Below are 27,853 nucleotides of genomic sequence, written 5' to 3'. Positions count from 1 at the left end.
TAATATACCAATTTTGTAATAAAAATTAGCAAAAGCTCTCAGAAGGTCCACCGAATTGTTAACAGTAGTCACCCTTGGTGGGGGAGAGGTATGAGAGGAAAGATTTACTTTTTGCTATAGACATATTGGTGGTGTTTTGAGTTTTTTACAAATACTTATTGCCTTAATACCTTTTTAACAAAAAGTCAAAAGTTTGTGAACCATTTAAAATCAACATCAAGAGTTTCTAAAAGCAACTCAATAAGAATTGCTCCTAATACATCAGTTACTTATGAAAATACGTATACAGTTGTGTATCACTTATTGGTGGGGATGCATTCTGAGAAATGCTTCATTAGGCAATTTTATCATTGTGTGAACATCATCAAGTGTACTTACACAAACCTAAATGGTATAGCCTACTACACACCTGGGTACATATTACTAATCTTATAGGACCACCGTCATACATGCAATCTGTCATTGACTGAAACCTCGTTATGTAGCTCGTGACTGTACAGGTACTTATGACAGTGCCTGATACACAGTTAGCAGTCAGTAAGTGTTAGCTCACATAGTAGTTGTAGTTAATGAACTATAAATAGTCATATTCCATACATTCTATCCCATACATCTGTACATTTTAGATGGTTTCATGTTAAGCTGTAGGTTAATTTTGGATTAATCAAAGAGTGTTTCTTGTTGCATTTTAATGCTCAAGGATGTGATTTACAGTAGCATCTTAACATGCTAAGATCATTACAGATTACCAAAGTCATAGTTAAGAAAGATTTTTTCCAGGTTTCTTTCTTTTTCCCAAATCATATTTCTGCTGAGACTTGCTTGTTTCCTTTTCCTATATTTTTCCAAAATGACTTTTCAAAATTTCACACAAATTTTCTCTTATTTGAGGGCCATTTTTAGTGAAGACAAAAAGGTTTTCAATTCAAGGGAGACTGTAACTAGAGAATACCAAAGTTATTTAGAGACTCAGCTATTGGGTGCTTGGCAAACTCCAGGATACTGCACCAGCGTGGACTTGGTTCACATCTGTACTTCACCTCATGACCCACCACATTGTGGGGTGAGTTACACCCCATTGTGAGTTACTCACGAATGGTTGAAGTCACAAATATGGCTGTGGAGAATTAAAAGAACCTATTCCAGTATTTCATAATGATTGATAAGTGATTATTTCTTTTAATTATGTTTTGTGTGATAATACCATGTTCATTGAAATTTATGTGTGGCAATAATAAATATCTGGCAATTCTTAGAATAATTTTGGTATTCCCAGGACAATGTTTATACCGAAGATATTTACTTTATTGGATATATCATTATTTAGACTATATTTGCCTTCTTGAATTTCAGCCCAAGTAATCTTTTCCAGTTCCCTGAGATATTAAGTAGTTTCCATTATGCAACTGTCAGTCTCATGCTAATGTACCCAGGCTCTAGGGGCCTTTACAGATAACTTCTTGTAAATTTGCAATTGTTTGTCTCAATTGAAAATACGTTTTTAGAAGGTCATGGCGTGGCTTTGTTTGTTGATTTCTACCTAACTTTTTTAGACAGTTTTTGTTTCCTCTGTTGTTCATCTCAATTATTGTATTAGACCCTATAAAATATTTATTGGTCTTAAAATCCATGTCTAGCATAGTTTATATGCTAGTCACTGAAGGATATGCATAGTGTTTTGAACTTCTTACTGCATTGAACTTTTTACTGTTGCATCCTGCTTGTTTGGACCATATTTATGTATTTATACCTCCAGCAAAAGATAAAAGTCTCTGGTAGAGGGAAACGAGCAATAAACAAAAAAGTTCTTGTTTAATATCTCAGAGATGATAAGTACAATAAAGAATAAATAGGATATTTTGACTAACGAATAATGGAGGAAGGGCTGCTGTATTACCAAGATGACCATGAAGTGAGGGCCTGAGCCAGGGAGGCATTGGGCAGATGAGTTTTCCAGCAGAGGGAACAGCAAGTGTGAAGGTCCCAAAGTGGGAACACTCTTGGCATATTCAAGAAAGCACAGGGAATCACTATGACTAGAGCAGAGGGGAGAGGAGAGGAAGTGTGTGAGGTGTAAGGGCCACATCATGTAGGGTCTTGAGGGACAGTTGTGAGCATAAGAGAGAGGTGATTTGATTTATGGTTGAAAAGGTTCACTCTGTATGCATGTGGGCGATACATGCTTTCATTATCACTAAGCTTTTTGGATGATGACCACCCCAGCCCCAGTAAGAAAGACATTTTGCAACATTACTCAATTCCACTTTTACTTTTCTTTCGTATACTTTATTGATAACAGTTCTGACTTAACTGTTTACTTGTGGTGGCCTGAGTAGAGGAGAGCCATTGTTCTATTTTGAATTTAATGAAAGGATTCTTGCTAGGTTGTTGTGTAAGAAATGCTGCCTAAGTGACATCTTATCAGTGCAGTGGACTGGACACTGAGATACCATTTCCAGAAGGCTCAGCACACAAGAACTCTTACTCTGAGAGACTCCCCTGGCCCAAATTTTGGAGGAGATTCAGGACTTTCTTGTGGAATCATTGCAGAACCAGAATAGTCTTAAAAACTGCAATGGATCTTCTATTAAATCCATTGATACCTTTGGGGGGGGCGATGAGTAATGGGTATCTCACCGTCCTAATCTTGACAGCCTCCCAGTGGAGAACTGGTTCGAGGGGAAGAGTAGTCTAGGGCTAAGGTGGGCTCTGCTAAGCCTCAGCAGAGATGGACTCACTGCAGCCAGTGCCCAGAGTGGATACTTGTGAAGTGACTGCATATATACCACAGACTTCTTCTGTTGAAAGAGCCACTGTGAAAGGAATAAACTAGTTTAACAAGAAATGCAAAGATAAAAACATGCCCTAAGACCTTCACTGTCCAGAATTCTTTAAGGTATTGTTTAGAAGTATTAGTCTAGTAGTAAATTGCTAAGAATGAAAAATGCAGACCTGTAATATGTGGTCCTTTCAGGCAGACTAAAGATTTGATACCGAGAATAGATTTCATCTTTTTTTCTCTCATAAATAATGGTGTTTGTAGATGATATAGAAGGATGAGGTTGATATCCAGAGTATAGAAAATGGTCAATGTAACAAAAACATTTTAGAGTCTAGTTTAACTAAGTAAAATTATGTCAACATAAATATATTTTACCAATGGTTTGTTCCGAAGAGGATTATTTTGAGGGGTAATTATATTCATGTTTTGCAGAACGATTTTGGCAATATAGCTGCTACCTCTGTGCAAAGGTTAATAATAGATTTAAAAAATACTTCTGGAAATTTTATTTTCCTGGAGCTATTAATCTGCACAGAATAAACATTTGTGAAAACATTTGTTAGCCATTATATTCCATGTTACTCTGAAACGTATGAGTTGTATTACATAATTGTATAAATTGTGCTTCTGTGTATAGATAGAGATATAAACATAGATATAGGCATATAGTGATGCCCAATACTTAGATCATGTAATTACTGAATAACAAAATAGTAAACATTTTTAAACATTTTCATTTTCAAATATAAGAACAATAGATTTTGAATGCTGATTCCTACCTTCTCTATTGAGGTGTAGAGTAAGCTTTAGATGGGAAAAGCTTTGAGAAACTAACTTTTTACCAACTACTTAATAGTGAGGAAGCTGCATATGAGTCAGGAGCCTTCAGTATCCTTCCTTCCCTCAAACCAGTATATAAAGAGGACATCTGATACCTGAGCACAGCAAAACCCAGCAGGACATCCTGCAGTAGTGTCTTCCAGGTGACTGAAAATGAAGTATTTATCTTGCACTAAAATGGAAGGAGTTGTGTCACTGGGTGAGGCTTAGGGATAGGACAAAAGTATTGTTGAATCCATTACTTGGTAATAAGTAACAAACAAAAAGTTTAAAAACTTAAAAGCTTGTTTTCCAGATTTATGAAATATGCATGAATGTCATAATGTCTGCTAATGCCATAATGGCTTTGTCGGAATGTCCCTGATTTCAAAATGCTTACATTCAAACATCTTGTCTCTCTCCCTCTCTCAGCCTTTCTTACCAGAATTTCAGAAACATAGTCCCATGCCCACTCTGCATTAATCTCAAGAAAGCATTAAAGAAATATTTCTTTTCTATCATCTGTTTTACCTTCCCTGCTTGTCTTTTAAAAAATATTAATAGCAAAATTAGGTTGGTCCTATGGAACTAAAGAGAAAAAAGAGAAGGAATGTGTAGTAGAATTGATGCAATAGACTCATAAATATTTAGAGTAAGCCTCTCTTTCATCTGGGCAACTCACACTGAGACAGTGGGACTAGATAATGGGGAAGTATATTCAAAACTCTTCGGGGATATAAAATCATACCTTATTTACACTTCTAATAATTTTTATTCTTACCATCCCTGGCTCTAGCCACATGGCCATGAAATTATTATGACAAAGCATAGATCAGGAATTCAAATACTTCATCCAGTCAAGAAATTAATCTAGAAAAAAGAAAACAAATAAAAATAAATTAGCCTCTCATAACTTTCAAACCATCCTCCTAAATTCTATTTTCATACAATGCCAAATAAGCACCAAATATTTTAATTTGTATTACCTAGAGTCACGGCTATCATTTAGATAAACTGATATATGTGGAAAATCTAGGGAATTTGGCAGCTAACTTTTTTCTGGTAGATAACTTTGTGATTTCATTCTAAATTATTGATATAAATTTAAGCGTAACATGTATGTAGTTTTTTTATGATTATTCTGCTAGAAAGTATATTTTCACTCCTTAGTACTGTAATAAGTCTTGAGAACATAGTTAGATTGAATATGTAAGCCTTTTCAATTTCTGTTCAAATAGAAATATTTGCATGGTGGTCACTGGAGCAAAATTTGAGTTTTCATATTTAATCTTTTTTTTTATTTGACCCTTATTTCTTATTTCAAAATTCAAGGGTATTTGAATTATGAAGTTGTTTTCTGTTGAAAATAATGATTAACAGGCCTAAGTGGTATTCTGCATCATTTTTCTTTCAGTTGATTTTGAGTTACTAAAATGAAACATTTTTGAAAAATGTCAATGTATTAATTATAGATACTTATTTAAAAATATATATCAGAGCTGGCTTTAAGCTTTGAAATGTATTGTTGTCTACTTCCATGTGCAGGTCATCTCACCTGGTTTTGTTTTTGTTGTTGTTCTTAAAATGTTCAATTCAGGTTCTACATGGTCAGCTATTATGAGCGGAATCACAGAATAGCAGTTGGAGCTCGCCATGGTTCAGTGGCCCTGTACGACATCCGGACTGGAAAATGTCAGGTAAATAAATCATTGAGACTTCCTCTCCATAAAGTGTGGAAATTATTGAAAGGCGTGAGAGACTAGCACTTCACCAATTGACGTGCTGAGCTACTGGAACATTATGGATAATGCTAAAGGGATCAATAGTTTAATGAAGGACTCAAAGACTGTAGAGCCCTCCTGTCTTTATTCACTGGGAATGAAGGGCTGCCTCAGATGGGTTCCTAACAGAGCCCAGAGGAAGGCGGTACTGCTCCCCAACTACTCTGCAATACTTTTCAACAAAGTTTTCTGATTTTCTTATTTTTGCCATTGTTTTCTCAAAAAAGTTTGATGATACACTATTATGATTAATGGCTAAACAAAAATTAATTTTCTGACTAAGTAAAATGAGATGTTTAGCAATTATAAGATGGTGTTCTAGTCAGAGTTCAAGAAAAGAAGAAATCACAATAGCATTTAGTGTGGCTCTATAAAAAGGAAACTGATGCTCTATTTGGAACAATGTACTTTTTATACTTTTATAACTTTTTTTGCTTTTATAACATTTTATTACTTATGAAAAATTCTTTTTGATGTTGATCTTGATCCTAATGACTTGATTCTCAAAATGTACCAGTCGGATGGACAAGGCAAAACTAGCCCCATTCTAGATATAAGTGAATTGAAGCTCCAAGACTGAATATCTTATCCCAGAGTCATGCTGTTAGTTAATGGCAAAACCAGGGCTAGGCTCTGCCGTGATCATGGTGAATTTATAATACTCATTAATAAATAGTACCAAGTCATAACTTCTTATGTTTCATTGTAGCATTTATCAATGCTGATCTATTCAACCACATTAGAAATTCTGTCCAGCTGTGTTAGATTGATATATTCAGCTGTGTTAGGAATTTCTGGAAGGAATATAAAGAAATTCATAAGGACGTGGCTAAAATTTTAAAGTCTCTTAAATTTAATAGACAATTAGTTCTCCAAAAGCTTCCCTGGCTGCTTTCCATGAAATAGTTCTAAGAGAGGGTAATCAGGTGTTGGGGGTAAAAGTTTCGAGGGTCGGACAAGTTTAGGGGATACCATTTGAATGTGAAACATGTTTCCTTCCGCTTGCCTTCTCCAAGTCTCTAACGTGTAAATGTGCATCGTACATTTCCTGGGAGTGCCTGGGGTATGCACCGTTTGCCACACGTATGTAACTTGAATGATTTTTTTTTGTTTAAGACATTAACTTCTCATTGATGACTGTTTCTTTGCTCTGAACGCTCACTTTGAGCAGTGAAACCACTCTGAATACTTAAAAACTAAGTTACATGTTGTTTATAATCTCTCCTAAGAGATACAGATACTTCAAATAGCATTTTCAGAATCTCTTTTGGTGAGACATTTTTAAAAATTAGAGTATATTATTACTAGCAGTTTTGAGAGAAATAAACTGCAAACATCTACAAGATAAAGACAGAAGAAAAATAGAACAAAATACACATTTCTTTATAGTTTTCTTCCTCCTAAGTGGTCTCAGTGAAGATCTTGGTAACATGCAAAATACATAAATAATTTAAATATCTTATTCTTTTTAATTAAATTACTTGAGATATCCTTATTAATCAAAGACATTATTCCTTAACAGGAATTTGTAGTGTCATTCATATTCCATTTTATTTTCTGTACATCATTTCGGTACATTTTAGTATCCCCATGATTTTTTTCTACCTCAGCTTCTTGATTTTGGTACCCAGAATTATCATTAGTGTTATTATTGAATCACTTTTACCTTCCACTTCTGTGTGAAACTGAGGGTTGCCCTTTCACTCATCATTCAGAACATGAAAACAAAGCTAAATCTCTAAAATCAATCTTAACTATTTTTACCAGTTACCGGTCATATCCAGTGACAGTGAGCTCTTAAGGGATTCTCTTAATTCTTTTATGGTGTTAGTGTTGTAGTGTTTGAAATAAGTGAGTCAGCAGTTGAAACAGAATGCACAAGTATGGTCGGCATGTTTAGAAGTGATGGTTTAGAGGTGAGTCAAAGGACTAGGAGATTGGAATAGGATGCAATAAAGTATTTCTGGAGTTAGCTGTTGGAGTCAGTTAACAGAGTGGGACAATTTTCCTAGCATGAGCAAAGACATGGAGATATGACATAAAACATGTAGAGGGATAATTAGTAAATTCACTGGACTCTACGGGTAGGGTTCCAATTAAGTGGGAAGATAGGCATATCCACCTAACTGTGGAGAGTCACGACTGGTGGGAAAATCTGCTATGGCGTCCCCATGATGCCAGAGACAGAGAATAACCATGGGCCCACTGGAAGTGGAGAACCCATGACCAGGGCCTGGAGAGAGTCACATAGGTTCCCTGTCATTGTTTTTAGGCTGGTTGATAAAGATAGAACAGAAAAATTCAATCCCTTTCCCTTACCTTTTGGCATTGGCTTTTTTTTTTTTTTAATCAGTTTTCTTTCCACCTTCTCTTCCCAAACTAGAATAGAAGATTATGCAAAGCCACAGGATAAATGTGCATATCTGTCTGGAACATGCATTTTACTTACAATGGTTCACAAACTATTGTTCCAATCTGCCGGCTGCTTATTTTAGTAAATAAAGTTTTACTGGAGCACAGCCATGCTCATTTGTTTAAGGATTGTCCATGGCTGCTCTCACACTGTAACGGCAAAAGCTGAACTGTTGTGGCCAGCAAAGACCAGCCACATATATGGTCCACGAAGCCTGAAATATTAATTCTATGACCCCTTTCAGAAAAAAGTTTGCTGACTCCTGACTTAGACAATTGTGGATGAAGAGTTAACTAATTTAACTGAAAAGTGATTTAAAACAGTGTACTGTAATATAGTGAAGAAAAATAGTTAGAAACTTGTGTGTCTTGAATCCCATCTCCACCACTTGTTAATTTCTCATAACCTTGGGAAAGTTTCTTAATTTCTCTGAGCCAAAGTTTCCTCACTGTAAATAATGATAGAAATATTTCCTGTTACTGTGAGAAGTAAGGTAGTTTATGTAAAATTCTTAGCACAGTGTCTGCGAAGTATTCCATAAATGCTGGTTATTATATTAAAATAAACTTGAAAATATGTTACATTGCAATTAAATTACATTGGCTTTAGAGAATTTTAAAGATTCAGTTTGAGACATCAGGATGTTTGTAGCCTCTCGGGGCCGGGCGGGCGCACTCCTCAGTTAGGAGCGTTAGGTGAAGGGAGGTAGCGCTGCCTTAGGCCAGGCGTAGATTTCCTTTCCCAAGGCTGCTCTCGCCTGTGGTGCTAGGGCTGAATCTCGACTGATTGTGGAAGTCAGAAACTTTGATGCAGTTCCATAGTTAAAATCCTGCTGTGCTGCTGACTGCGTTTTTACTTGGCAGCTGCTAGCAATTTAGGAATATACCTGACTCGATTTTTGCTTAATTAAAAAAAAAAAGTAACTCCCTCTGAAGTGCTTAAATTTTGTTGGCGGGCAGTGATCTTGATAAGCAAGCTAATTGAGTTCCATGAATCTTTAGAGCTACAGGTATGTGTTTGGTTAACAGCAATGGAAATCCTCCCTCTAGCAATAGTTGCTTTTGGTTTGGCAGACTTGATACTCTCACTGATTTTCCAATCCTTTTTGAGCACATTCTTGGTAATAAATAACTACTGGCTCTGTGCAAGATTCTTGCAGGCTCACATTAGCTAGTTTTCCTTATGAGGTTTGTCCTGTCACTTGGAGGTATCTGATCCACTGTGGTAAACCTAGGCACTTGTTTTCTTTCTTTTGGCATAGTGCTACAAAAAAGGCAGTGATATATGAGAGAAAGAAAGTGTGGCTGAAGGCTTATCTAAATCTTAAATTAGTAAAACTACTTTATTATTGGAAATTTTAAGTAAGTTCCTTAAAGAACTCATTTTTGAAGCCCCATATTTTCTGATGCCTGGTATATAGTAGATGCACAATAAAACACATGTTGCTCAAATAAAACACACTGAGTCTTTGGGATAAAAAATATAAAATATGATATGGTAAATGAAAACAAAGTATACCTTAATTATAACAAAAATATATTTTAAATTTGGGTATAGTTATATTTTGGTATGTCAGAATCACCTCATCAAATTGTTGTTTCTCTATAAGGGATAATAGAATATCTTTTCAGAAATAGCATAGAGAACCTCTTGTGAGTTACAAAAGATATACATGTATGTTTCTGTAGTGGACCATGACCAGGCCTGCCATAGGCCAGATAACGAAAGGAAAAAATAGAAGCAAAGATTGATTGTACGTATAGAACTGTGGCAACTGAGGTCTATCTATGATCCTGTATAAAGCAGGAGGTAAGTTCTAAAAGGCTGATGTGTGCCCCGTCACACAGCCTAATGGTATAAAAAGCAATGAGCCTGCAGGTTGAGCTCCTCTGGCCTTGCACATTCCTTGCTCCATGTGAATGGCTACCTTGACTTTGAATTTCAGATGTGTCTCCATGAGGGAGGAGACCACAGGGCTTCACTTCCTTCACTTACTTTACCCCTATCTCCTGAGTGTGCTCTGCCCTGCCCCTTTGCTAATTCAGTAGTATTGAAGTGAAAGCAACCCTGAACTCTGTCCAAATCCATTTTAGCTTGCCTTTAAACCTTGATTCATCCCGCCGTTGTCCAGCCTGGCTTACCTTCATTCTTCGGCCAACAAGACTTCACTGACTGGTCCAGCCATGGTGCTACATGCAGGCATCTGCCAAGCATCTGCTTAAACTAATGAGAAAACCAGAAAAACCACAACTACCTCAAAGTGAATATTGAATATGAGGAAGATTGCCTCATTGTTTTCCTATAAAGCTCCTCTTCCCTTGTTCCCATTTTTCCTCAACTGCAAAGTAATTTTGAGAACTAGTCTTATTAGTTTGTGGGGAGCATCTAATTCTGCTTCATTCCTTGTGGCTCCTGGGCATGAGTCCTGGAGCAAATATAATTTTGGGGAATTATGTTTAAGAAAAAAATTAGAGGCTTGTGCAAAATATATATATATATATATAATATATAGAAAATATTATATAAATATTAAAAATTTCATTAGCTTCATGGTAAATCTATCTTTACTGGCTTCGTTTAAAAAAGCATTTTGTAACCCTTTCTGTAGCTACCATTCTACCTCTCTCCTTTCTCTTACTATTTTATGTATTGAATGACTGGTCTATAGCATGCCCCCTGTCCCACACCTTCCAGCTTTCACCTTTACAGGGTGAGTGAAACCACACACTCAAACATCACTGGGATTCTTTTGCCACACTATTAGCAAGGTGTCCCTTGACCCCTTGGTGTAGTTTAATATAACTGACTTTCCTCTCTCTAGAATTCTGTCTTCCCTTGACTTTCGTTGCACTATGATTTGTCTTGATTTTCATTTTATCATATCCTTAGCTGGAGTCTTAATTTCTTGGGGTATCCTAATGTTATTATTCCATTTAATCAATTCCGTATTATTACATTGATAATAACAATAATGTTATTATTTCACTGCCCAGAGCATAGGTTTCTTCATTCATCTGTTCTGTTTCCTGACTTCGGCTAAAAATCCATGCGTTATTGTTGACCCCAGCTAGTCCCCCTGAGCAGTTAAGACAAATCAGGTCAATGGGCTGGGCCCAGCCTAAACTCCAGCCTTGTGGCTTTTGACTATCTACTAGACATTTACATTTAGCTGTTTCATCATTGTCTCAAATTCAGTGTGTTGGAAAATCTCTCCAACCCCTACTTTCTACCAGCATCTTTTCTAACCTACCTTTTTCCGTTAATAGCACAGTAATATAATGACACCACAATTCATCCTACCTCTCCTCTACCCGTCTATATACAATCACTGAGTTTAGTTAACTTTCTTTAGCTGTATACCTGAAATCTACTGTTTCTTCTGCTAATAGCCTGAAGTAAGCCCTTAACCTGTTCTTCAAGGCCTTTGAGATTCTGCCTTTGATCATCATACATAATCCCCTCCTCCTTCCAGCTACATTTTATTCAATAACACCTTCCTCTGTTGTTGCCTATCACGATCCTCTCCCAGATTACATAGGAAGCATTCAAAAATATCTCTTGGGTGATTTGTTGCAAACACACTGAAGATTAAGAATTACTCCTTTTCAGTTATATTTGTCTTTAGACTATATTGAAATATCTGACCCCACTGAGTATGTGCACTTAATATATACTCATAGGTAAAGCACTCCTGGTGAACAAAAATGCTGAGGATAACCCACATTAAAATAATGAATATTGGCTCTTTTTCATTAATGTTTCTTTTGAAATTTGTTTTTGACCATCTTTTGAATTCCTTACACCCCTTGTAAGTTATACAACCCTCTCACATTCTTTATTTGTACCCATATTTATGATTCACATAAATTATAATTATTTCTTTGATGGTATTTGTAATATACCAAATTTAATGTTAAATTCAACTAGCAAGTTATTTATTTCCTTTTCCTTGCTCAAGAAGGCAGCATTAGAGTAGATTCTGGAGCCAGACTGCCACGGTTCAAATCCTTACTCAGGACGTAGTAGTTTTAAGCAAGTTACTTAAATTCTTTGGGCTTTAGTTTATTCATTTATAAAATGGGCACAATAACCTTCATAACACTGTATTGTAAAGATTAAAAGACTAAATATCTGTAAAGGAAATGTCAGTCAAAGTAAGTGCTTAAAAACTGTCGTAGTTATTATTTCGTCACTGGTTAAGTAAGGTGTGATCTGTCAGCCCCTCCTGTTGCCTCCTGCTGCTGTGTGTACGACTTCACAGCAGCAGGATCTGATACAATTTCTTAGGAATTTTTTCTTTTTTTGCTGCTCTGTTTTCCAGGGTCATTTGATTAATCTTACAAGTAGAATGAATAGAATGTCAAACCAAGTAATTAGCACATCTTAAGATACTTAATGATCTGTCCTCACCCATCTATGTTTAATAATTCTTCCTTTGTCTATCCTTATTTTTTCCATAGCATTAATCTGTTGTCCTACTGATAAATTTTTCTTTAGTAATTTTTTGAAATCATTGTAAATATTAGTTTTAATGTTGCTGCTATATTAAAATCTTTGAGATTTTAAGATGAGATTTCTGAGATGAAAAATCTTTTCATTTTTGAGTCCAGTATTGTCAACTGCTGGCATACCTGTCACTCCTAGGCCCATCTGTTTGCATATATTTAAAGTCTTAAATTAATTAACCGCCACTGGGTTTTTTCCAAGTACTTTATTACTGTCTAATTTTTCACATCTATTTTCTTCACCATCCTTTTTAAGATATAAAAGATTAGATCAATTCAGCAGTTTTATTGTTATTAATTTTCAGTTTCTCATTTGTCAGATGATATAATTTTCTGTGTAGTTTCTCTTGTTTTCAACAGGGATAGTTGTGAATATTCTCTTTCTTTCTCTCATTTGCATATCTTATTATTTATCCCTTCATTATTTATCTATTTAAATTTGGTCTAGTTTATTTGTAAACTTACTTTTAATGTAAATCACAAGGCCTTTTTTGCTGCATTGGTGGCTGTTTTTGTAAGTCAAAAGGAAACTATAGTTAGAATCTTAAGGTTTGTTGTTACCTGATTTTTATTAGGTTTGTAGTTGGTCTAAAATTTTTTCATTCTGCTTTATCTCCTTATCTGGCAGGCTATGGCCAGTCCACAATCAGTTTCTTCTTTTTGTCAACATGATGCTTCCCATAACAATTTTTTTTTCTGATGAAAGTATTTTGTTTCCATTCGCAATAGTAATGATCTGTTGATACCTAGCCAGTCAAAATTGAGCAGTTTGTATAATTTCCATCCCCGCATGAGAAGTCTAGATATAACGCTTGAACGCTTGGCATTTACATGAGAGCAAAGGAAGAGGAAGACATGTAGCAGCTGGTGAAGGAGGAAGTCCACCTGTCTTTTTCTCTAGCATTCCATCTTTTTCCAAAATGAAATATGTTGATTGCTTCTTCAGGTTATAAATGTAATTTTTGCTCATTTAAAAAAATAACATCAAACAATAACAAAATATTTAAAGTGAAAAGTTCAAGTTCACTATAACCTGTCCCTTAGAGTTAACTCCTGTTTAGCTGTGTGTTGTAAATGTTTTGTGAATCTTGTTTCTGTGATGTACAAATATTATTCCCTCCTTCTCCCCAATAATTTAGTAGTTTTCTGCAACCTGTTTTTATTTTTTCTTAACCATGTGTCATCTCTGTGAGTCCATACAACTCCTTCAATAATAGCAACTATGTATTGAGTGCCTACTGTTAGCTGTAAACAAAACCAGCATGGATCCTGCCCTCATGGAGCTTCTATTCTAGTGAGTGAAGACAAACGGGGAACTACACAAAATATCAGACAGCGGTATGATAATACAAAGGGACGACAGGCTACCTACTTTAGATTAGGTACTCAGGGGTGAGCACATTGAGGGGGTGGCGCTTAACCTGAAACTGTGCAACCATCAGAAGAAGAGAGTTATAAGGACAAGGAGCAGTTAGTACAAAGACTAAGATGGGAACAACTTTGAAAAAGTTTGAGGAACAGAAAGAAGGCAAGGGCAGTGGGCGTTTTGTGAGCAAGTGGAAGATGGATTTGGATGGAGTTGGATAGAAAGGCAGGGATCCGATCATGGAGGCCAGGTTGGAAACTCAGATTTTATTCTAGGGTTATGGGATACCATTAGAGAATTTTAAGCAGAGAAATTATATGATCTGTTTTTTTTACAGTTACTTTTTGCTTGTTGTTCTTGGAAGGCTTTTGTTCTTTATTTCACAACATTGGAATCATAATAAACACACTACTTTGCAATTTTTAAAAAATCTTAGTAGTATATCATAGCTAGACTTCCAGGCCAAAAACCATTGCTCTAACATGTTCTTTATAAAATATAAAATACTGTATTCAACTGTTTTTCTTCTAATGAAATGTTCATATTAAGTCCAGATTTGTGTTCCTACAAATGAGGCTGCAGTAAACATCTTTGGATATACATTGTTATACACTGGTGCTTTTCTCTCTGTAGGATAGATTCCAAAAAGGAGAATTGCTTTGATCCTTTTTTGTTTTAAAAGATTACTGGATACTGAGCTGGGACTAGGGTTGTTGCAGTAGAGACAGAGAAAAGTGGACAGAAAGGGATATGTTTTCCAAGTAGAGCCAACAAATCTTAATGGTTGTTCAAATGTAGGGTGCAGGGTAGGGGAGATAAGGGGGAGGCAGTGGTAAGAGAAAGAGAAGAATTTAAGGGTGACTCAGATTTGAGTCGTGAGCAACCACATGGATTATGGTGCCATTAATGACGAGGAGAAAAGCAGGCTAGAGTAGGGATGGAGGTTAAGACTTAGGTGTGGGTCATATTAAATCTGAAGGGCTACTTTAATCCATTTGAATGACTACGTAGTATTCCAATATACAGATGTAGGAAAATTCATTCACCAATCCTCTGTCAGTAAACATTTAACCCCCACCCCCAAATTTCTCACCATTATAAACAGTGCTACCTCAAACAGCTTTATTTATATAACTTTTTGTGCTTATCTGATTTTTTTTATAGTACATTCCTGGATATACAATGCTAGGTCAAAAAATCTTACATTGATTGTCAGAATGCTCTGAAACTATTTCCCCAAAGTTTATAAGCCATAGGTTTCTCCACACACTCCCTAATATTCCTGTGACTAATGGAATGACTCTTGAACCACAGTTATTCTTATAAAAAATGAAGCCCCACGGTTGATCTATTTTGCCTCCTTTATTTGTCATCTTAGACAACAGATTGTTTATTCATTTATTCATGATTTATTACTTATAAAAAAATGTATGATGGCTCTTCTCTATGCCAGACACTGTATTATATGCAAAAGATCAAAAAATAAATATGAACTGTTTCTACCCTCAAGGAACTTACAATCTAGTATGGAAGACAGACAGAAACCCATAGTTGACATACTATGATCATCCTTTCCAGGAGGGTAGTCTGGTGTGTTGTGGGAGAACACAGGAGGAGCACTGGCCCGGATTTGTTTAGGAGTCTAGGGAGAATGGTCTGGAAGGGCTCTCTAAAGGAGAAGACATCTGAACTTAGCCATTAACAATTAGGAGTTAGGGAAAGAAGGGGAAGAGCAGGGGACATTATTTCAGGCAGAAGGCACAACATCTGCAAAGCCCAGAGGAACAAGAAAGCCCAGGGGAAGCATGCTTATCAAAAACTACAGAAGTTTTTCCTGATACATGTGAATGGCACAAATTACAGCAATTTTCAAATTGGCATTATACTGGGAAGTGCACAAATCTTATGTGAAAAACAGTTGTTCTGATAGATAAGTAGAGACACCTCCTAGCTGTGATTTATTAAATGCTAAGTCAGTAACATAGATTTTATAAATAAAGTTACATACTGTTAGCAAAATGCTAAAGAAATTATACTGGCATTTTCTATTAACTAACAGTATTTTTAGGAAAAGAGGGGCTTGGCAAGATATGAAAATGTTTTCAGCATGGGATATAAAGCATTCTACTGAAAATAAACCAGTGTAATCTTCTATAGTACATTTAATTCTGGCAAGCATTCTAAGGCTACTATATATCAAAAGAAAGCTGGTATTCAAGGCTCAACGGAAATGTCAGCAAACACACCTATATTAACAGAAGTTTGGAAAACAATGTGTTCTTCTCTCTAAAAATAACAAAGATTTTACTTCTAGTTAGGAGGAGCAATGGACCTTAGGGATCCAGTGGACAGTAAGATTGATGTTTCTTTAAGGCAGAGTCTTGAAGCTTCAGGCACAGTTTTCACTGAGCAGAAGTCTATAACGCTTATACATCAAGGACACTTGTGTGGTGATTGTAAAAATTGCAGGAAGACTTGACCACAGTACTTAGTCAGACAGCGACATTTTAGGTATTTTCGTCCTGCTCTTCAGCAGCTGATTTTATGGCAGGTGCTTCCTATGACATTCTGGAGCAACAACCAGAAATATGGCGTGAGGGGCGTAGTAAGATGAATGGTTGGAGAAGACAATGGCTTCCTGACAATGTGTTGAAGAATTACCTAACAAGCTCCCCATTTTAAAAGTGGAATGCTGTTTAGAGAAGAAGTTCTAGGAAGAGAAACACATATCTGGAACAATGCTTGAAATTAGATCCTCGTTTATTTTGAAAGTTTTAAAATTTTAAAAGAATATTTTTAACTGACTGTGTAGCGGAGTAGTTTCCTGTTGTTTATTTAGTCACCACTCACTGAGTATTTCTTATATCTGTGTTATACTTTGAACGGCAGTATTCAAGATTTTTGCACCAAGAAAGAAAATTAAATTCTTGGTAATATCTCTAATTGGAAATACATGAGACAGAGTTCTACTGTTTACAAATCCAACAGTTATTACAATATCCCTGCAAAAACATTAGTTAGACTAAAATTTATTTTGGTTCTCAGAATTCACACCATTTTTCATCTACATTTCTCAGTGCCATTCAATTTCCTTCCTAGCCCTTCTCTTTCCCCTCAACATATTAAAAAAATGAAAGTATAAATGTCTATTCCACATAAATTTAATCCACAAAATTAGAAAGTATTAGGTAGGAGAGTCACAGTACGTTAAGTTCATTTTGGACTCACTGCCTTGTATTCTTTATTGTACGGTATTTGAACAAGGCCTGGCGTAGAGTTCAGTAAATATGAATCAGAAGTACTCTAAAACGTATATAATGAGGACATCAGTCTGTAGTTTATGATAGATTCTAAAGAGATGTTGATGACCATTTAAAGGAGCTGCTTGTCAAAATTTGGTAGCTCCTATCTCAAATGGAGCTCCTAATGGAGCTCATGTCTAGTGGGAAGGAGGCAGACACACAGGTGCCGTGAAAACCCACAGCTCCAGCACTGTCAGCACCAGCAGTTGCTCAGTTAATCAAAAATGTTGCTCAAGTGTGGAATCATGTAAAATGGTATCTATCTTAACATTCATTTTAATTTAAGTCTTATAAAGATAATTTTATTTTCCATCTCTTTTGATGTAAGACCAAGGTCTTATCTTTATTGGTCCATCGATTACAGTTCTGGAACATTTTTCTTCCTAAACCATACCTGCTTCTGTTTCTTTAAGTGGATTGAAAAATTGAAAATACTTACAAACCAGTCTCAGAGTATAATCCTAGATGTTTATGGTTTTTCCGGTTTTTTACAGTTGTCTCACTTACTCCTAATTTCATGAGTGTGCATATGTTTTTATAAAGCCTTCTTCCCGCTCATATTTTATAGTTTTGTTTTATAATTAATTTAACTACATATTTATATTGACAAGCACAGCTAGCATAGCTTTGGTTAACTACAGGACACAGAGCTCACCTGGTGGAAGCAGTAGCAAGTGGGCCTATTAGCCACTGGCATTCCCCACGTGGTGGGCATCAGTCAGGATATTTTACAGAAGGAATAGAGAGTATTGGATAACCCCAACAGTCAGTAAAGTGGAACTCAGTTAAGAGATATTGTTATAATACCTTCAATACGTGGAACCTACAAGTATTTACAGGCACTATGAAATGCAGAAGACAGTCACTACTTGGGTGAGCAAGGTATTTATAGTCTAGTAAGGATCACAGAGATGAAGCAAATAAGTGCAGTATAGTGTTTCGGTGCTGCAATAGAATGTGACAGACCACAAAGGAGATGGGAAATCCTATGGAGGTAGGAGAAAAGAATGGGAAAAGTTCATGAAGAAAGAGCTATTTGAGCTGAATCTTGAGTAGGTGTTTCATAGGTACATATGGAAGAAGAAAACTTTTCAGGGAGAGGATGAAGCATCAACAAAAGCATAGAGACATTATTTAGCTTATAGTGCATTCCGGAAACCAGAAGGTTTTTTGCTATGCCAAGAGCAAAGATTGCAAAGGAGTGTGGCAGTGTGATAGAAGAGGAGAGAGACACAGCCTAGTAGTTAAGGGATGAGGTCATGGTAAGCCTTTCCTGGATAGATTACTTCACAGTTTCGTGTCTCGTAGGTCAGCAGTGACAAACACAAATGCCTGCAGAGACCAAGCAGGGATCATAAATTAGTACAACAAGGTGAGCCCTCTTGGTTTATCTTTCATTTTTCATTTTTGATAGCACCATCCAAAAATATTTCTTTCTTTTTAACACTACTCTGTATTTAAAAAAAAATAAAACAACAGTGTAAACTCTTAATAAAATGCCAACTAATATTCTACTTGAGCGTTAGGGATAGAATTGGGAGGAGTGGGGACTATGGTCGACTGGAGAGCACATGCTCCATGTAAAGGGATCAGCCTTGTCTCAGATCCTGTCAATTGGTGCCATGAGGAATTATGAACCTAGTGTTGCCTGATCTTCTGATTTTTCAAGATAAGCTGAGGGGCCGGCCCGGTGGCGCAGCAGTTAAGTGCGCATGTTCTGCTTTGGCGGCCCAGGGTTTGCCGGTTGGATCCCAGGTGCGGACATGGCACTGCTTGGCACAGCATGCTGTGGTAGGCATCCCACATATAAAGCAGTGGAAGATGGGCACGGATATTAGCTCAGGGCCAGTCTTCCTCAGCAAAAAGAGGAGGATTGGCAGCAGATGTTAGCTCAGGGCTGCTCTTCCTCAAAAAAAAAATCAATAAGCTGAAAATCTGAGTTTTTATTTAAAAACCTCCCAATTTTTAAATGCTAGTGACTGATTTTTAAAGTTTTTAGAGTATATAAATCAGTACTATGCCATGCATGTTAGTCCATTCAGAGAAACCATTTGAAAAGATTTAAGCAGGGGAGCAACAGGATCAGATGTTCTGCTTTGGAAGGTCAGGACTGCAGAGGATGGGTTGAAGGTTTGCTTTTTGAGGCTTTGGTACCAGTCCAGGCAAGAGTAGATCAGGGCTTGGTTGGTATCAGTGGTGACTGGGTGAAAAACAGGATGAAGTAGAGTGAGTAGATTATGAAAAGCCTTAAAATACAATATTTTACATATATACACTAAGTTAAAATATAAATTGATGCCATAATGAACAAGTAAAAGCAGCTTTTTTGTGTGTGTGAGGAAAATTGGCCCTAAGCTAACATCCATTGCCAGTCTTCCTCTTTTTGTTGAGGAAGATTAGCCCTGAGCTAACATCTGTGCCCATCTTCCTCTATTTTGTATGTGGGACGCCTCCACAGCATGGCTTGAAGAGCGGTGTGTAGGTCTGCACCAGGGATCCGAACCTGCAAACCCCAGGCCACCGAAGCGGAACTCATGAACCTAACTGCTACACCACTGGACTGGCCCTAACATATTATGGAAAAAAAAAAAAAAAGGATGGGCTGTATGTATGAACTGGTAGGGAAGACAGATATGTAGAAGGAAAGATTTAGTTTCGGCATAGAGAGGAATTTTAAAAATAAAAATTGTGGAATTGTTGGAAAGATTCAATAGTTAGGATATTTCATCTACAAAGTAACAGAAGCTACAAAAGAGGCTTTAAATTAAAAAACTTATTATTTCCTGTAACAAAACATCCAGAGGTAGCTGGTGAAATGAGTAGCTCAGTGGTATCGGCAGGGGCTGTGGTCTTCCCATCTCTGTGTTCCACTGTATTCAGTGTGTTGGTCTCCTAGGCTGAACTGCCTCAAGGTGCAGGGTGGCTGCCACAGAATCAGCAATCTATAGAGAGGATACCATCCAGAGGCAGAAAGGAGAAGTTTTAAGAACAAGTACACCCTCTGAGAAAGGCTGTTCTCATGTCTCAATTGACCAAAATTGCATCACAAACCCATGTTTAAAACTGTTGCTGGCAAAGAGAATGGAATTATCATGACTGACTAGTTGAGATTCACTTCTGAGATAGCAGAAGGCTGTCACCCTCCCTGAGCACAGGGGATTGGCCTGAGGAAGGCCACCAACATTTGCCTCCCCAGGGGAATTTGGTAACATCTTCCCTGGAGCAACGTCAGATCTGATGAACAGGAAAAGAGGGTTGATGGCAGACTGCCCTTGCACGCGCTATCTTTGAGAACTTGAGCAAGTCACTGGCCCTACTTAAACCAGTTTCCTCACCCCTAAAGTGGGAATATTGTTAGGTCCTCTGGATTAGTTGAGCTCACGTGTGTAAGATATTTAGTTTCATGACTTTTATGTTTTAACTGCTCAATAAATGGTGGTGGTGGGTTGATTAAAAGTCATCTTTAAAGGTCAGTCTAGTTTTGAGTTCCTGAGTTTGAAAGAGAACTTTTTGTCTTGGTTTGAGAACAAAACTCGGGGCCAGCCCGATGGTGCAGCAGTTAAGTTTGCACGTTCTATTTCAGTGGCCCAGGATTCGCTGGTTTGGATCCCGGGTGCGGACATGGCACTGCTTGTCCGGCCATGCTCTGGCAGGCGTCCCACATATAAAGTAGAGGAAGATGGCACAGATGTTACCTCAGGGCCAGTGTTCCTCAGCAAAAAAGAGGAAGTTTGGCCGCAGATGTTAGCTCAGGGCTAAGCTTCCTCAGGAAAAAAAAAAACAACTCTAACCAATAGGAAACATTTAAAAACTAAATAGGCTAGTAATAAAGTTACTTTAAAAGTATCAGCTTTCCCCTTTATTCACACAAAAGTAGTGAGTTGGGATGGAAAAGAACAGGATAAGCCTCAGGAGATCTGCCTCTGATCCCTTCCCCTGCCCTGTCGGAGGCCAAGGGCCCCTTCCCTTCACTGCGTTGGAAGGAGAGGATTGCCCTTGATTTCCTTACGCTGTCCCTCATCCCTTCCAGCTCAGCTGACTTTTGCTTCTGCTTCTGAGCTCTGAACAGCCACACTGGAAGACAGAGTAGGTGCTTAGAAATAACTTGCGTTTATTCTTTTGAGTGTTTAACTATTTAAGCAATTCTGCTGTTCCCTCAATTTACATCTTTATCTAGAATCTTCATTAATAAGGAGAAAGGTATTAAAAACATAGTTTACTTTAAAAGGAATGACAGGAGCTAAAAAACATCTATATAATGGCCACTACACCAAATGAAATGCTTCTTTCTTATATGTACTGAGAGTGTCCATTTGTAGTAATCAGAAAATCAGCTCCCTTAAGCCTCTTGACTTTCTTTAGGCAAACATCACAGCATATGGCATTGTTACCATGTTGCTGTAATTTATGTAAATGTGTTGTCAGAGATGAATTAAAACTTAAAGTTGTAAATCTACAAGGACACAGCTATAACTCACACAGATTTATTGCTTATAGACACGTATATCAAGCCTCTGGAATTACTGCCTCTACTGTAGACAGAGGTTAAAGAAGAAGGTAACAACTTACATGCCATTATACATACACAGCAGTTTGTCATTCATTCGTAGTGGTATGAATACAAAATACAGCGGGTGGACCATCCTTCACCCAACACCGTCTAATTGGCAAATTTCAGCAGGAATACTGAAAGACAGATCACCAAACAAGGAGTCAGAAAATTTAGTCTTGGACCCAGTTACTAACTTTGTTACTTAACTTCTCTGAGCCTAAGTTTACAGGTACAAGACTATTTTTTAAAAACCTATTAGTACCACCCCAATACACTCTGCATAATATTTGTGAGGTATCCATACATTCATTCATTCATTCATTCAACAAATGTTTATTGAGCGCCTACTCTATATATCAGGCACACATTATTTTTTTAGGCTGAAAGAAATAATTTAGTCCAACATCCTCATTTTTGAAAAAAAGCAAAGTGAGGCCAGAAAGATGAGGTGCTTTACAGAAGGATGTGAAGGGGCATTTGAAATTGCAAAATGTATACAAGGGGAAATAATTATTAATTGCAATACAAGGCCAATATCTCCTTTATATGATGATGTATGTGTGTTTAGCTCTCCATGGATGTTTCCATCTGTCTAGGAGTTCCTTTTATATAGATTCAGTGGGCATTGTCATTTAGCATTGTTCTTTCCAAACCAGATGACATATCAGAATTATGTAGGAAATTTCAAAATAGATTCCTCCTACCTCAGACCTTCTGAATCAGAATCTCTGAGGCAGGGACTCAGATATCTACATTTTTATAGGGTGCTCCCAGGTATTTCTAAGGCAGACTAGAGTTGAGAAACTCTGAGTTTACCAAATAAAATAACAGCTTCTATGAGGAATAAGTAATGTGTGAATTATTGTGAATTACCATTTTAAGTCCCCATGGACTATAAAATCAAATAGTTTAAAAATAAGGACAAACAGCTTGCGTTAGGTCTAGAATCATATAGACTGAAGTGGAGCCTTAAGATGAGTGGAATTTGATGGGGGCAGTGGGGGTTATTACCATTGAAAAGGCAATGTAGCAACATTGAAAAAGACTTAGAGGAGAAAAATCCATCCTATTCCTCCCCCCTGGAGATTTTATGTTTATGAATTACTTATTTACATGTATAGCTATTTATAGGTATTTGCCGTCATAGTCTGTCTACATGTCCTTATATTTGCTTTGAAATATTATGTGAAATCATAAAATTTCAGTTTATGAGATCTTAGTTACTCCTTTCTGTGCGGAAATTTCTCTGCTGTCCTGAGCTGATTGGAGGCCAGAGTTCGTAGATTTTCATATTTGCATATGAGAATTTTTCTGTTATGTTATGCAAGCCCACCCTGACAGAGCTTTAAGCAACTACTGTTGGGTACATATAACCTCCTTTTCTCTTCACAGGCCCCGTTCTGTTGAGTTTTCTGGTCTTCAAATTACAGCATGAGGGAGCTTTTACCAGATAAAATCACTAACAGAAAATGTGCTTACAGGAGTCACCAGTATCTTGTTCACCCCTTATAGCTTTGTCCCTAATTGGGAGTTTTCTCCAACTACTTAGATACAGCACACAATTCAAGATTTCTCTATCTCTGGATATCTCTCACAATCTGCTAGGATCCTTTCCCTTGCTGCAGCATCCATTCAAATGTATTAATTTAACAAATATTAAGTATTTACTGTGTACCAGCTACAATGTTAGTGCTACACACTATTGAAATAATACGTTTCTATGTAATGATTATGAGGAACTAAACTTCCTCCAGAGATATAATTGGAAGAATATTTTTAGCTGCCTTGCTTTTCCAAGTTGTGGATCCAGTGAAATTCCCATTATAAGAGCCACTTCTGTATTTGGGGAAAACACTAAGCGTTTAGTTTGTCAATACATCCTTAATAATATGCTAAAAGAAATGATACACCAAAGAGATTTTATAGCAGAGTGAAAGAGACAAGACTGGAGAGATGGGCCAGAGCTAGGTCACAGAGGCCCTTGAGTCATGAGGAATTTTGTTATTATCCTAAATGCGGTGGGAAGCCATTAAGAGTTCTAAGCAGGTGACCTGATCTGCTTTAACTGCTATGTGGGGAATGGATTGAAGGAAGACAAAAGTGGAAATGGGAAGACCAGTTACAAGGCTATTCCAGGCTAGCGATGACAAGTCTAGACATGTATGCGGACAATGAAGATAGAAATTGACTGATTTGAGATGAATTTGAAGATAAAATTGAACTCATGATAAATTTGGCATGCTAATTGAGAGAGTGATGTGTTGAGGATGATTCCCGGGTTTTTGGTGTGAGCAAGTGAATAGATGGGAAACATTGGGAGGGGAGCAGATTTGTGGAATAAGAGGTGGTAGAAAATTAATCACTCAGTTTTTGATGTTAATTTTTGAGATGCCTAGTAAACATTCATGTGGAGCTGTCAAATACGTAGCTACATGCATGGCTCTAGAGATAAACATTCAGACATTATTGGCATGTTGATGTGTTTAGAGCCATGGCAGTGGATGAGTATATGGTGAGAAGAAAAGCGCCTGGGACAAAGCGCTAGAACACTTCAATGTTTAAAGATCAGATGGAAGAGATGCATCTGGCAAAAAACATAAGAATGGATGGTTTGAGGGCATGAAGGAAATCAGAAGACTTTGGTGTCTTTAAGACCTAAAGAGGAGACTCATGGAGGAAATGCTGCAGGAAGGTTAAGATAAAAATTAAGAGGAGTCTATCAGATTTGGCAACAGAAGGTCGTTGGTGACTAGAAAAGCAGCCTCAGGGCAGTAGTAGGGGTGGAAGCCTGGCAGTGGTGGAGCAAGGGGCAGCAGACTTGTGCAGACCACTCTTTGAAGAAGTGTAACTGGAAAATGAGAGGGAGAAGAGAGGTAGCTAGGAGTAAATGTGGCATCAAGAGAGTTTTGCTTTTGAAGATACGTATTTTCAAATGTGCTACAGAATATCTAACGACTGAAGGAGAACACCTGACACATGGTATACCAAAGTAAATCATTTAGCAATAGGAAAGGGTTTAAAACAGAGATGAAAGATATTGTTTTGGATTGGCCATAAAGAAAATACTCCTACATGTTGTCTATATACTGATATGTTAACTCTATTATTGTGAACCATTTTAATATAAATTTAATGCCAACCCAAGAATTCAGGTGGCATTAGGTCTCTGCTAATGAGAATAATGAAAGGACCATTAAGACAGACCTTTGAAATCAGATTAAGATAAAGAGCAAAAACTTCATACCTAACTTTAATAAGGGTCATTTGTCTAGGATTTTCAAAGACATGTATTACTTTAAAATTAGGTAGATTTCAAAAGCACTCAGCTTCTGAGTATTCTTAAATAAAATTTCTCAATAATCCTGTATTTCTAGGATTAAAGGGCATATCTTTTTCCCAAGACTGGAGCATTATTTGGCTTTATATATCTCTTATATATTTGACTTATCAAATATATTTATATTTGATTGTAAATATATCATGGCCAAAGCATTCTTTTTATTTAGCAAGAAAGTGGTATCACTTTCAATGAGAACAGTTTTTAGAGGCTTTCTTTTAATTTTCTCTGGACAAGAGAGAGGTAGGTTCAGTTTGCATTTCTGAATTTTCACCAAGGAAATGGACATAGCCTTTTGAGCTTGAGCTATTTTGTTATAGTTTAGCCATCTCACTGAAGAAAGAGCTTCACTCTGATTTTTTACCTTTTCCATAAAACAAATAGAGAACTGTGTACAACAGCCTTTGTCTGGCTTTGGCATTGATTTTAAATCACCTGGATTGATCATGTGGTTATGGGACTTTAAAAAATCCCACCAAACACCAAAGCCTCTAAACACAATTAGAATTGAGAGGATTTTAATCTGGTAGCATTATGTTCATAGGAGTACATTTTAAATTATCCTTAACTTATGCTCATGTTAGGTGGAAAAAAGCACTGTCCTGATGTATAGTGTCTGGGGTTTTGTAGATGCTCTCTAAGCACGTAGAAATGTTCCTAGTTTTCAAAATGAGGAAGCATCTAAAATCTGTCTGTCTTTGAGTGTTTCACTGCCTAAGCCGTTTCCTCAGCCAATAAGAGAAAAATATGCAAATCAGCCAGCTGTCGTGTCACACACTCCTCAGTAGCAGGACTTAGGCAAGCTGATCTCAACCAGATTTGACAAAGAGGTGGAAGGTCTAAAATTAAATAGGTCGACACAAATTCTCTAATAATAGGTAGATGTGAAGGGACAACGAGGGATCCCATAGGAAAACTGCTTTTTCAAGACTGCTGATATTATTGCTTTCATTTCAGATTTCCCATCATCAGTGGCATCTAAGTCTGAACCATCTTATTTGATGATGAAACAGTTCCTACTTTTCACTAATTACTCTGTAGATTATCTCTATAAGGTTAGTGTTTTAACAAAGTAAATACTTATAAAGATTCAAACTATTTTAAGAAGCCAACTTTCCTTTCTTAAAGGCAGGTATTTTCCTAGGACTTGCTATATATAGTACTTCAATTTTGTTGTCATGGTGACTAGATAATATAACTTTTCAAAAATGGAAACCTGCTTTTAACCCTATTGTACCAACCTTCTGATGATAAATGTAGAGTTCAGAGTGGACAATTTATACTCAGTTTCTCTCCTAGCTAAAGTCTAAGTTACTTTACAGTCATCAGAATTCAATAATTACTCGCACACAGAGTGAACTCCCTGTCGGTCTCCTAATAGTAAAATATAGTAAGCCCCAACAAAGGAATTGTTTTTGAATTCATATTCTTTTAGTTATAAAACGTGTCCCCAGAATAATTATAATTTTAGGCTATTCTTAGGTAGCACCTTACTAAACGATACAATAGTATTTTCCTTAATACCTATAAATAATTGTCAGTGAATAAAAGAGAAAAGAAGCAAAATCTCTTATTAATGGGCTGAACAAATAGAACTCAGTCTTTTAAAGTGCAATTAAAATCCTACAAGAGATCAGTCCTTTGTTTCCTAAATTCACTTACAAGGCATTTGATGCATTTGTAGTTTTTTCTTTTTTAATATTCTTTTGGTATGATAACAATAGGAACATATTGTAATCCTTCCTGTGACATTATGTTGGAGGGAGGTTTTCAGTATTTCACGCTTGAGCTGGTGCACATTTTAATGCTTAAAGATGTTGTTTTGTCTGTTTGGGAAAAAAGAAACTTTGAGAAAAATAAGAAATAAACCTTAAAATGTTTTCCACTGTTCCTTTTTTCTTCATGAAATGTAACATGAAATGTAAGAAAATCTAAATTACAAAAGGGAGCACAAGAAGAATGAAAATCATGGATGGAACCATTAAAAAATGTTTCAAGAAAGATGGCTTTAAATAGTAACTTAGAAATAACACCTAATGATTAACAGAATGATGGATGTGATGAATCACCTTTTTCTTGAGAAATAATAAATCAACATATTCCTACCCATAAATTTTTACTGAAAAATGTGAAATATTAGCATCATATATTTAACAAGGTGTCAGATACAAAAGCTGTCGACAAAATGTTGCCCTCATAACCAGGAGAATACATTAAAATGTTATGTTCCCTTTTTGGAAGCAATTAAAATAATTCAAATAGAATTTACAATTTCCTAAATTTAGTGTAGTTTTGCTTCTTCTCTACTCTTTTAATAAGCATGGACATGATCTGCTTGAGCATTATCAAGATTACACCCCAAAGTGAAGAAAACAGAACCTCTTGATGTGCAATTTTTTACTCACAAAAATTTTGGTTAAACTTTAATTTTAGAATTATAAACTGAAATAATTCATAAGATCAGGTTTGCCCTTTTTATATGTAAGTAATTCCATCCTGGCCCCTGTTTAGGGAACATTTTGTTTCCTTGTTCTGATTTCATTTTTAGGCAGACATTGTATTGAATTCTGTTTGGGTTTTTGGAAGCCTATTTGAAAGGCGAATTTGTGATTACATTAAGGGTTAGTAGGTTGTTAGTTGCACAGCAAGTTTGCTTTGTTTCCATATTGGGGGTGTTATTCCTAGAGTAGCCATAGTGTATTGTGGGAAGTGGAGCAGGGCAGTGTCCTTCCCTTGGCTGTATTGATTTGCCCTTCAGCTGTGTGCAGTGCAGAGAGAACCTCAGGCCTTGTTGTTGATTATCTACACAGTGTCTCTGGGAGCATTATTGACCCATTGCCGCTGACTGCCTGTGGCTCTTGATTTTTCACACCGTCTCCATGACACTCATAATAAAACGTACTGTCTTATTGCTGCTCGGCTCTGAGAGCCAACTGCTTCAGCCTTAGAACACCACAGTGTTTCTGGAGAACATTGATTGTATGTGGGGTAAATTG

General features: G+C 36.7%; 1 protein-coding gene across 9 annotated transcripts in view; it reads left to right on the top strand.

The window, feature by feature from the left end:
* WDR7 (WD repeat domain 7) overlaps positions 1–27,853 on the top strand; it is a 357,038-nt gene that overhangs the window by 286,178 nt on the left and 43,007 nt on the right. For all 9 annotated transcript variants that reach the window (XM_070512986.1, XM_014847072.3, XM_014847081.3 and 6 more), the window contains one exon: positions 5,199–5,298. In XM_070512986.1, the coding sequence (XP_070369087.1) occupies positions 5,199–5,298 (100 nt within the window). The remainder of the gene's footprint in view (positions 1–5,198; positions 5,299–27,853) is intronic.

Source organism: Equus asinus, chromosome 7 (assembly GCF_041296235.1).
Source record: "Equus asinus isolate D_3611 breed Donkey chromosome 7, EquAss-T2T_v2, whole genome shotgun sequence".
Taxonomy (NCBI): domain Eukaryota; kingdom Metazoa; phylum Chordata; class Mammalia; order Perissodactyla; family Equidae; genus Equus; species Equus asinus.
This window is presented reverse-complemented; position numbering and strand designations above follow the sequence as displayed.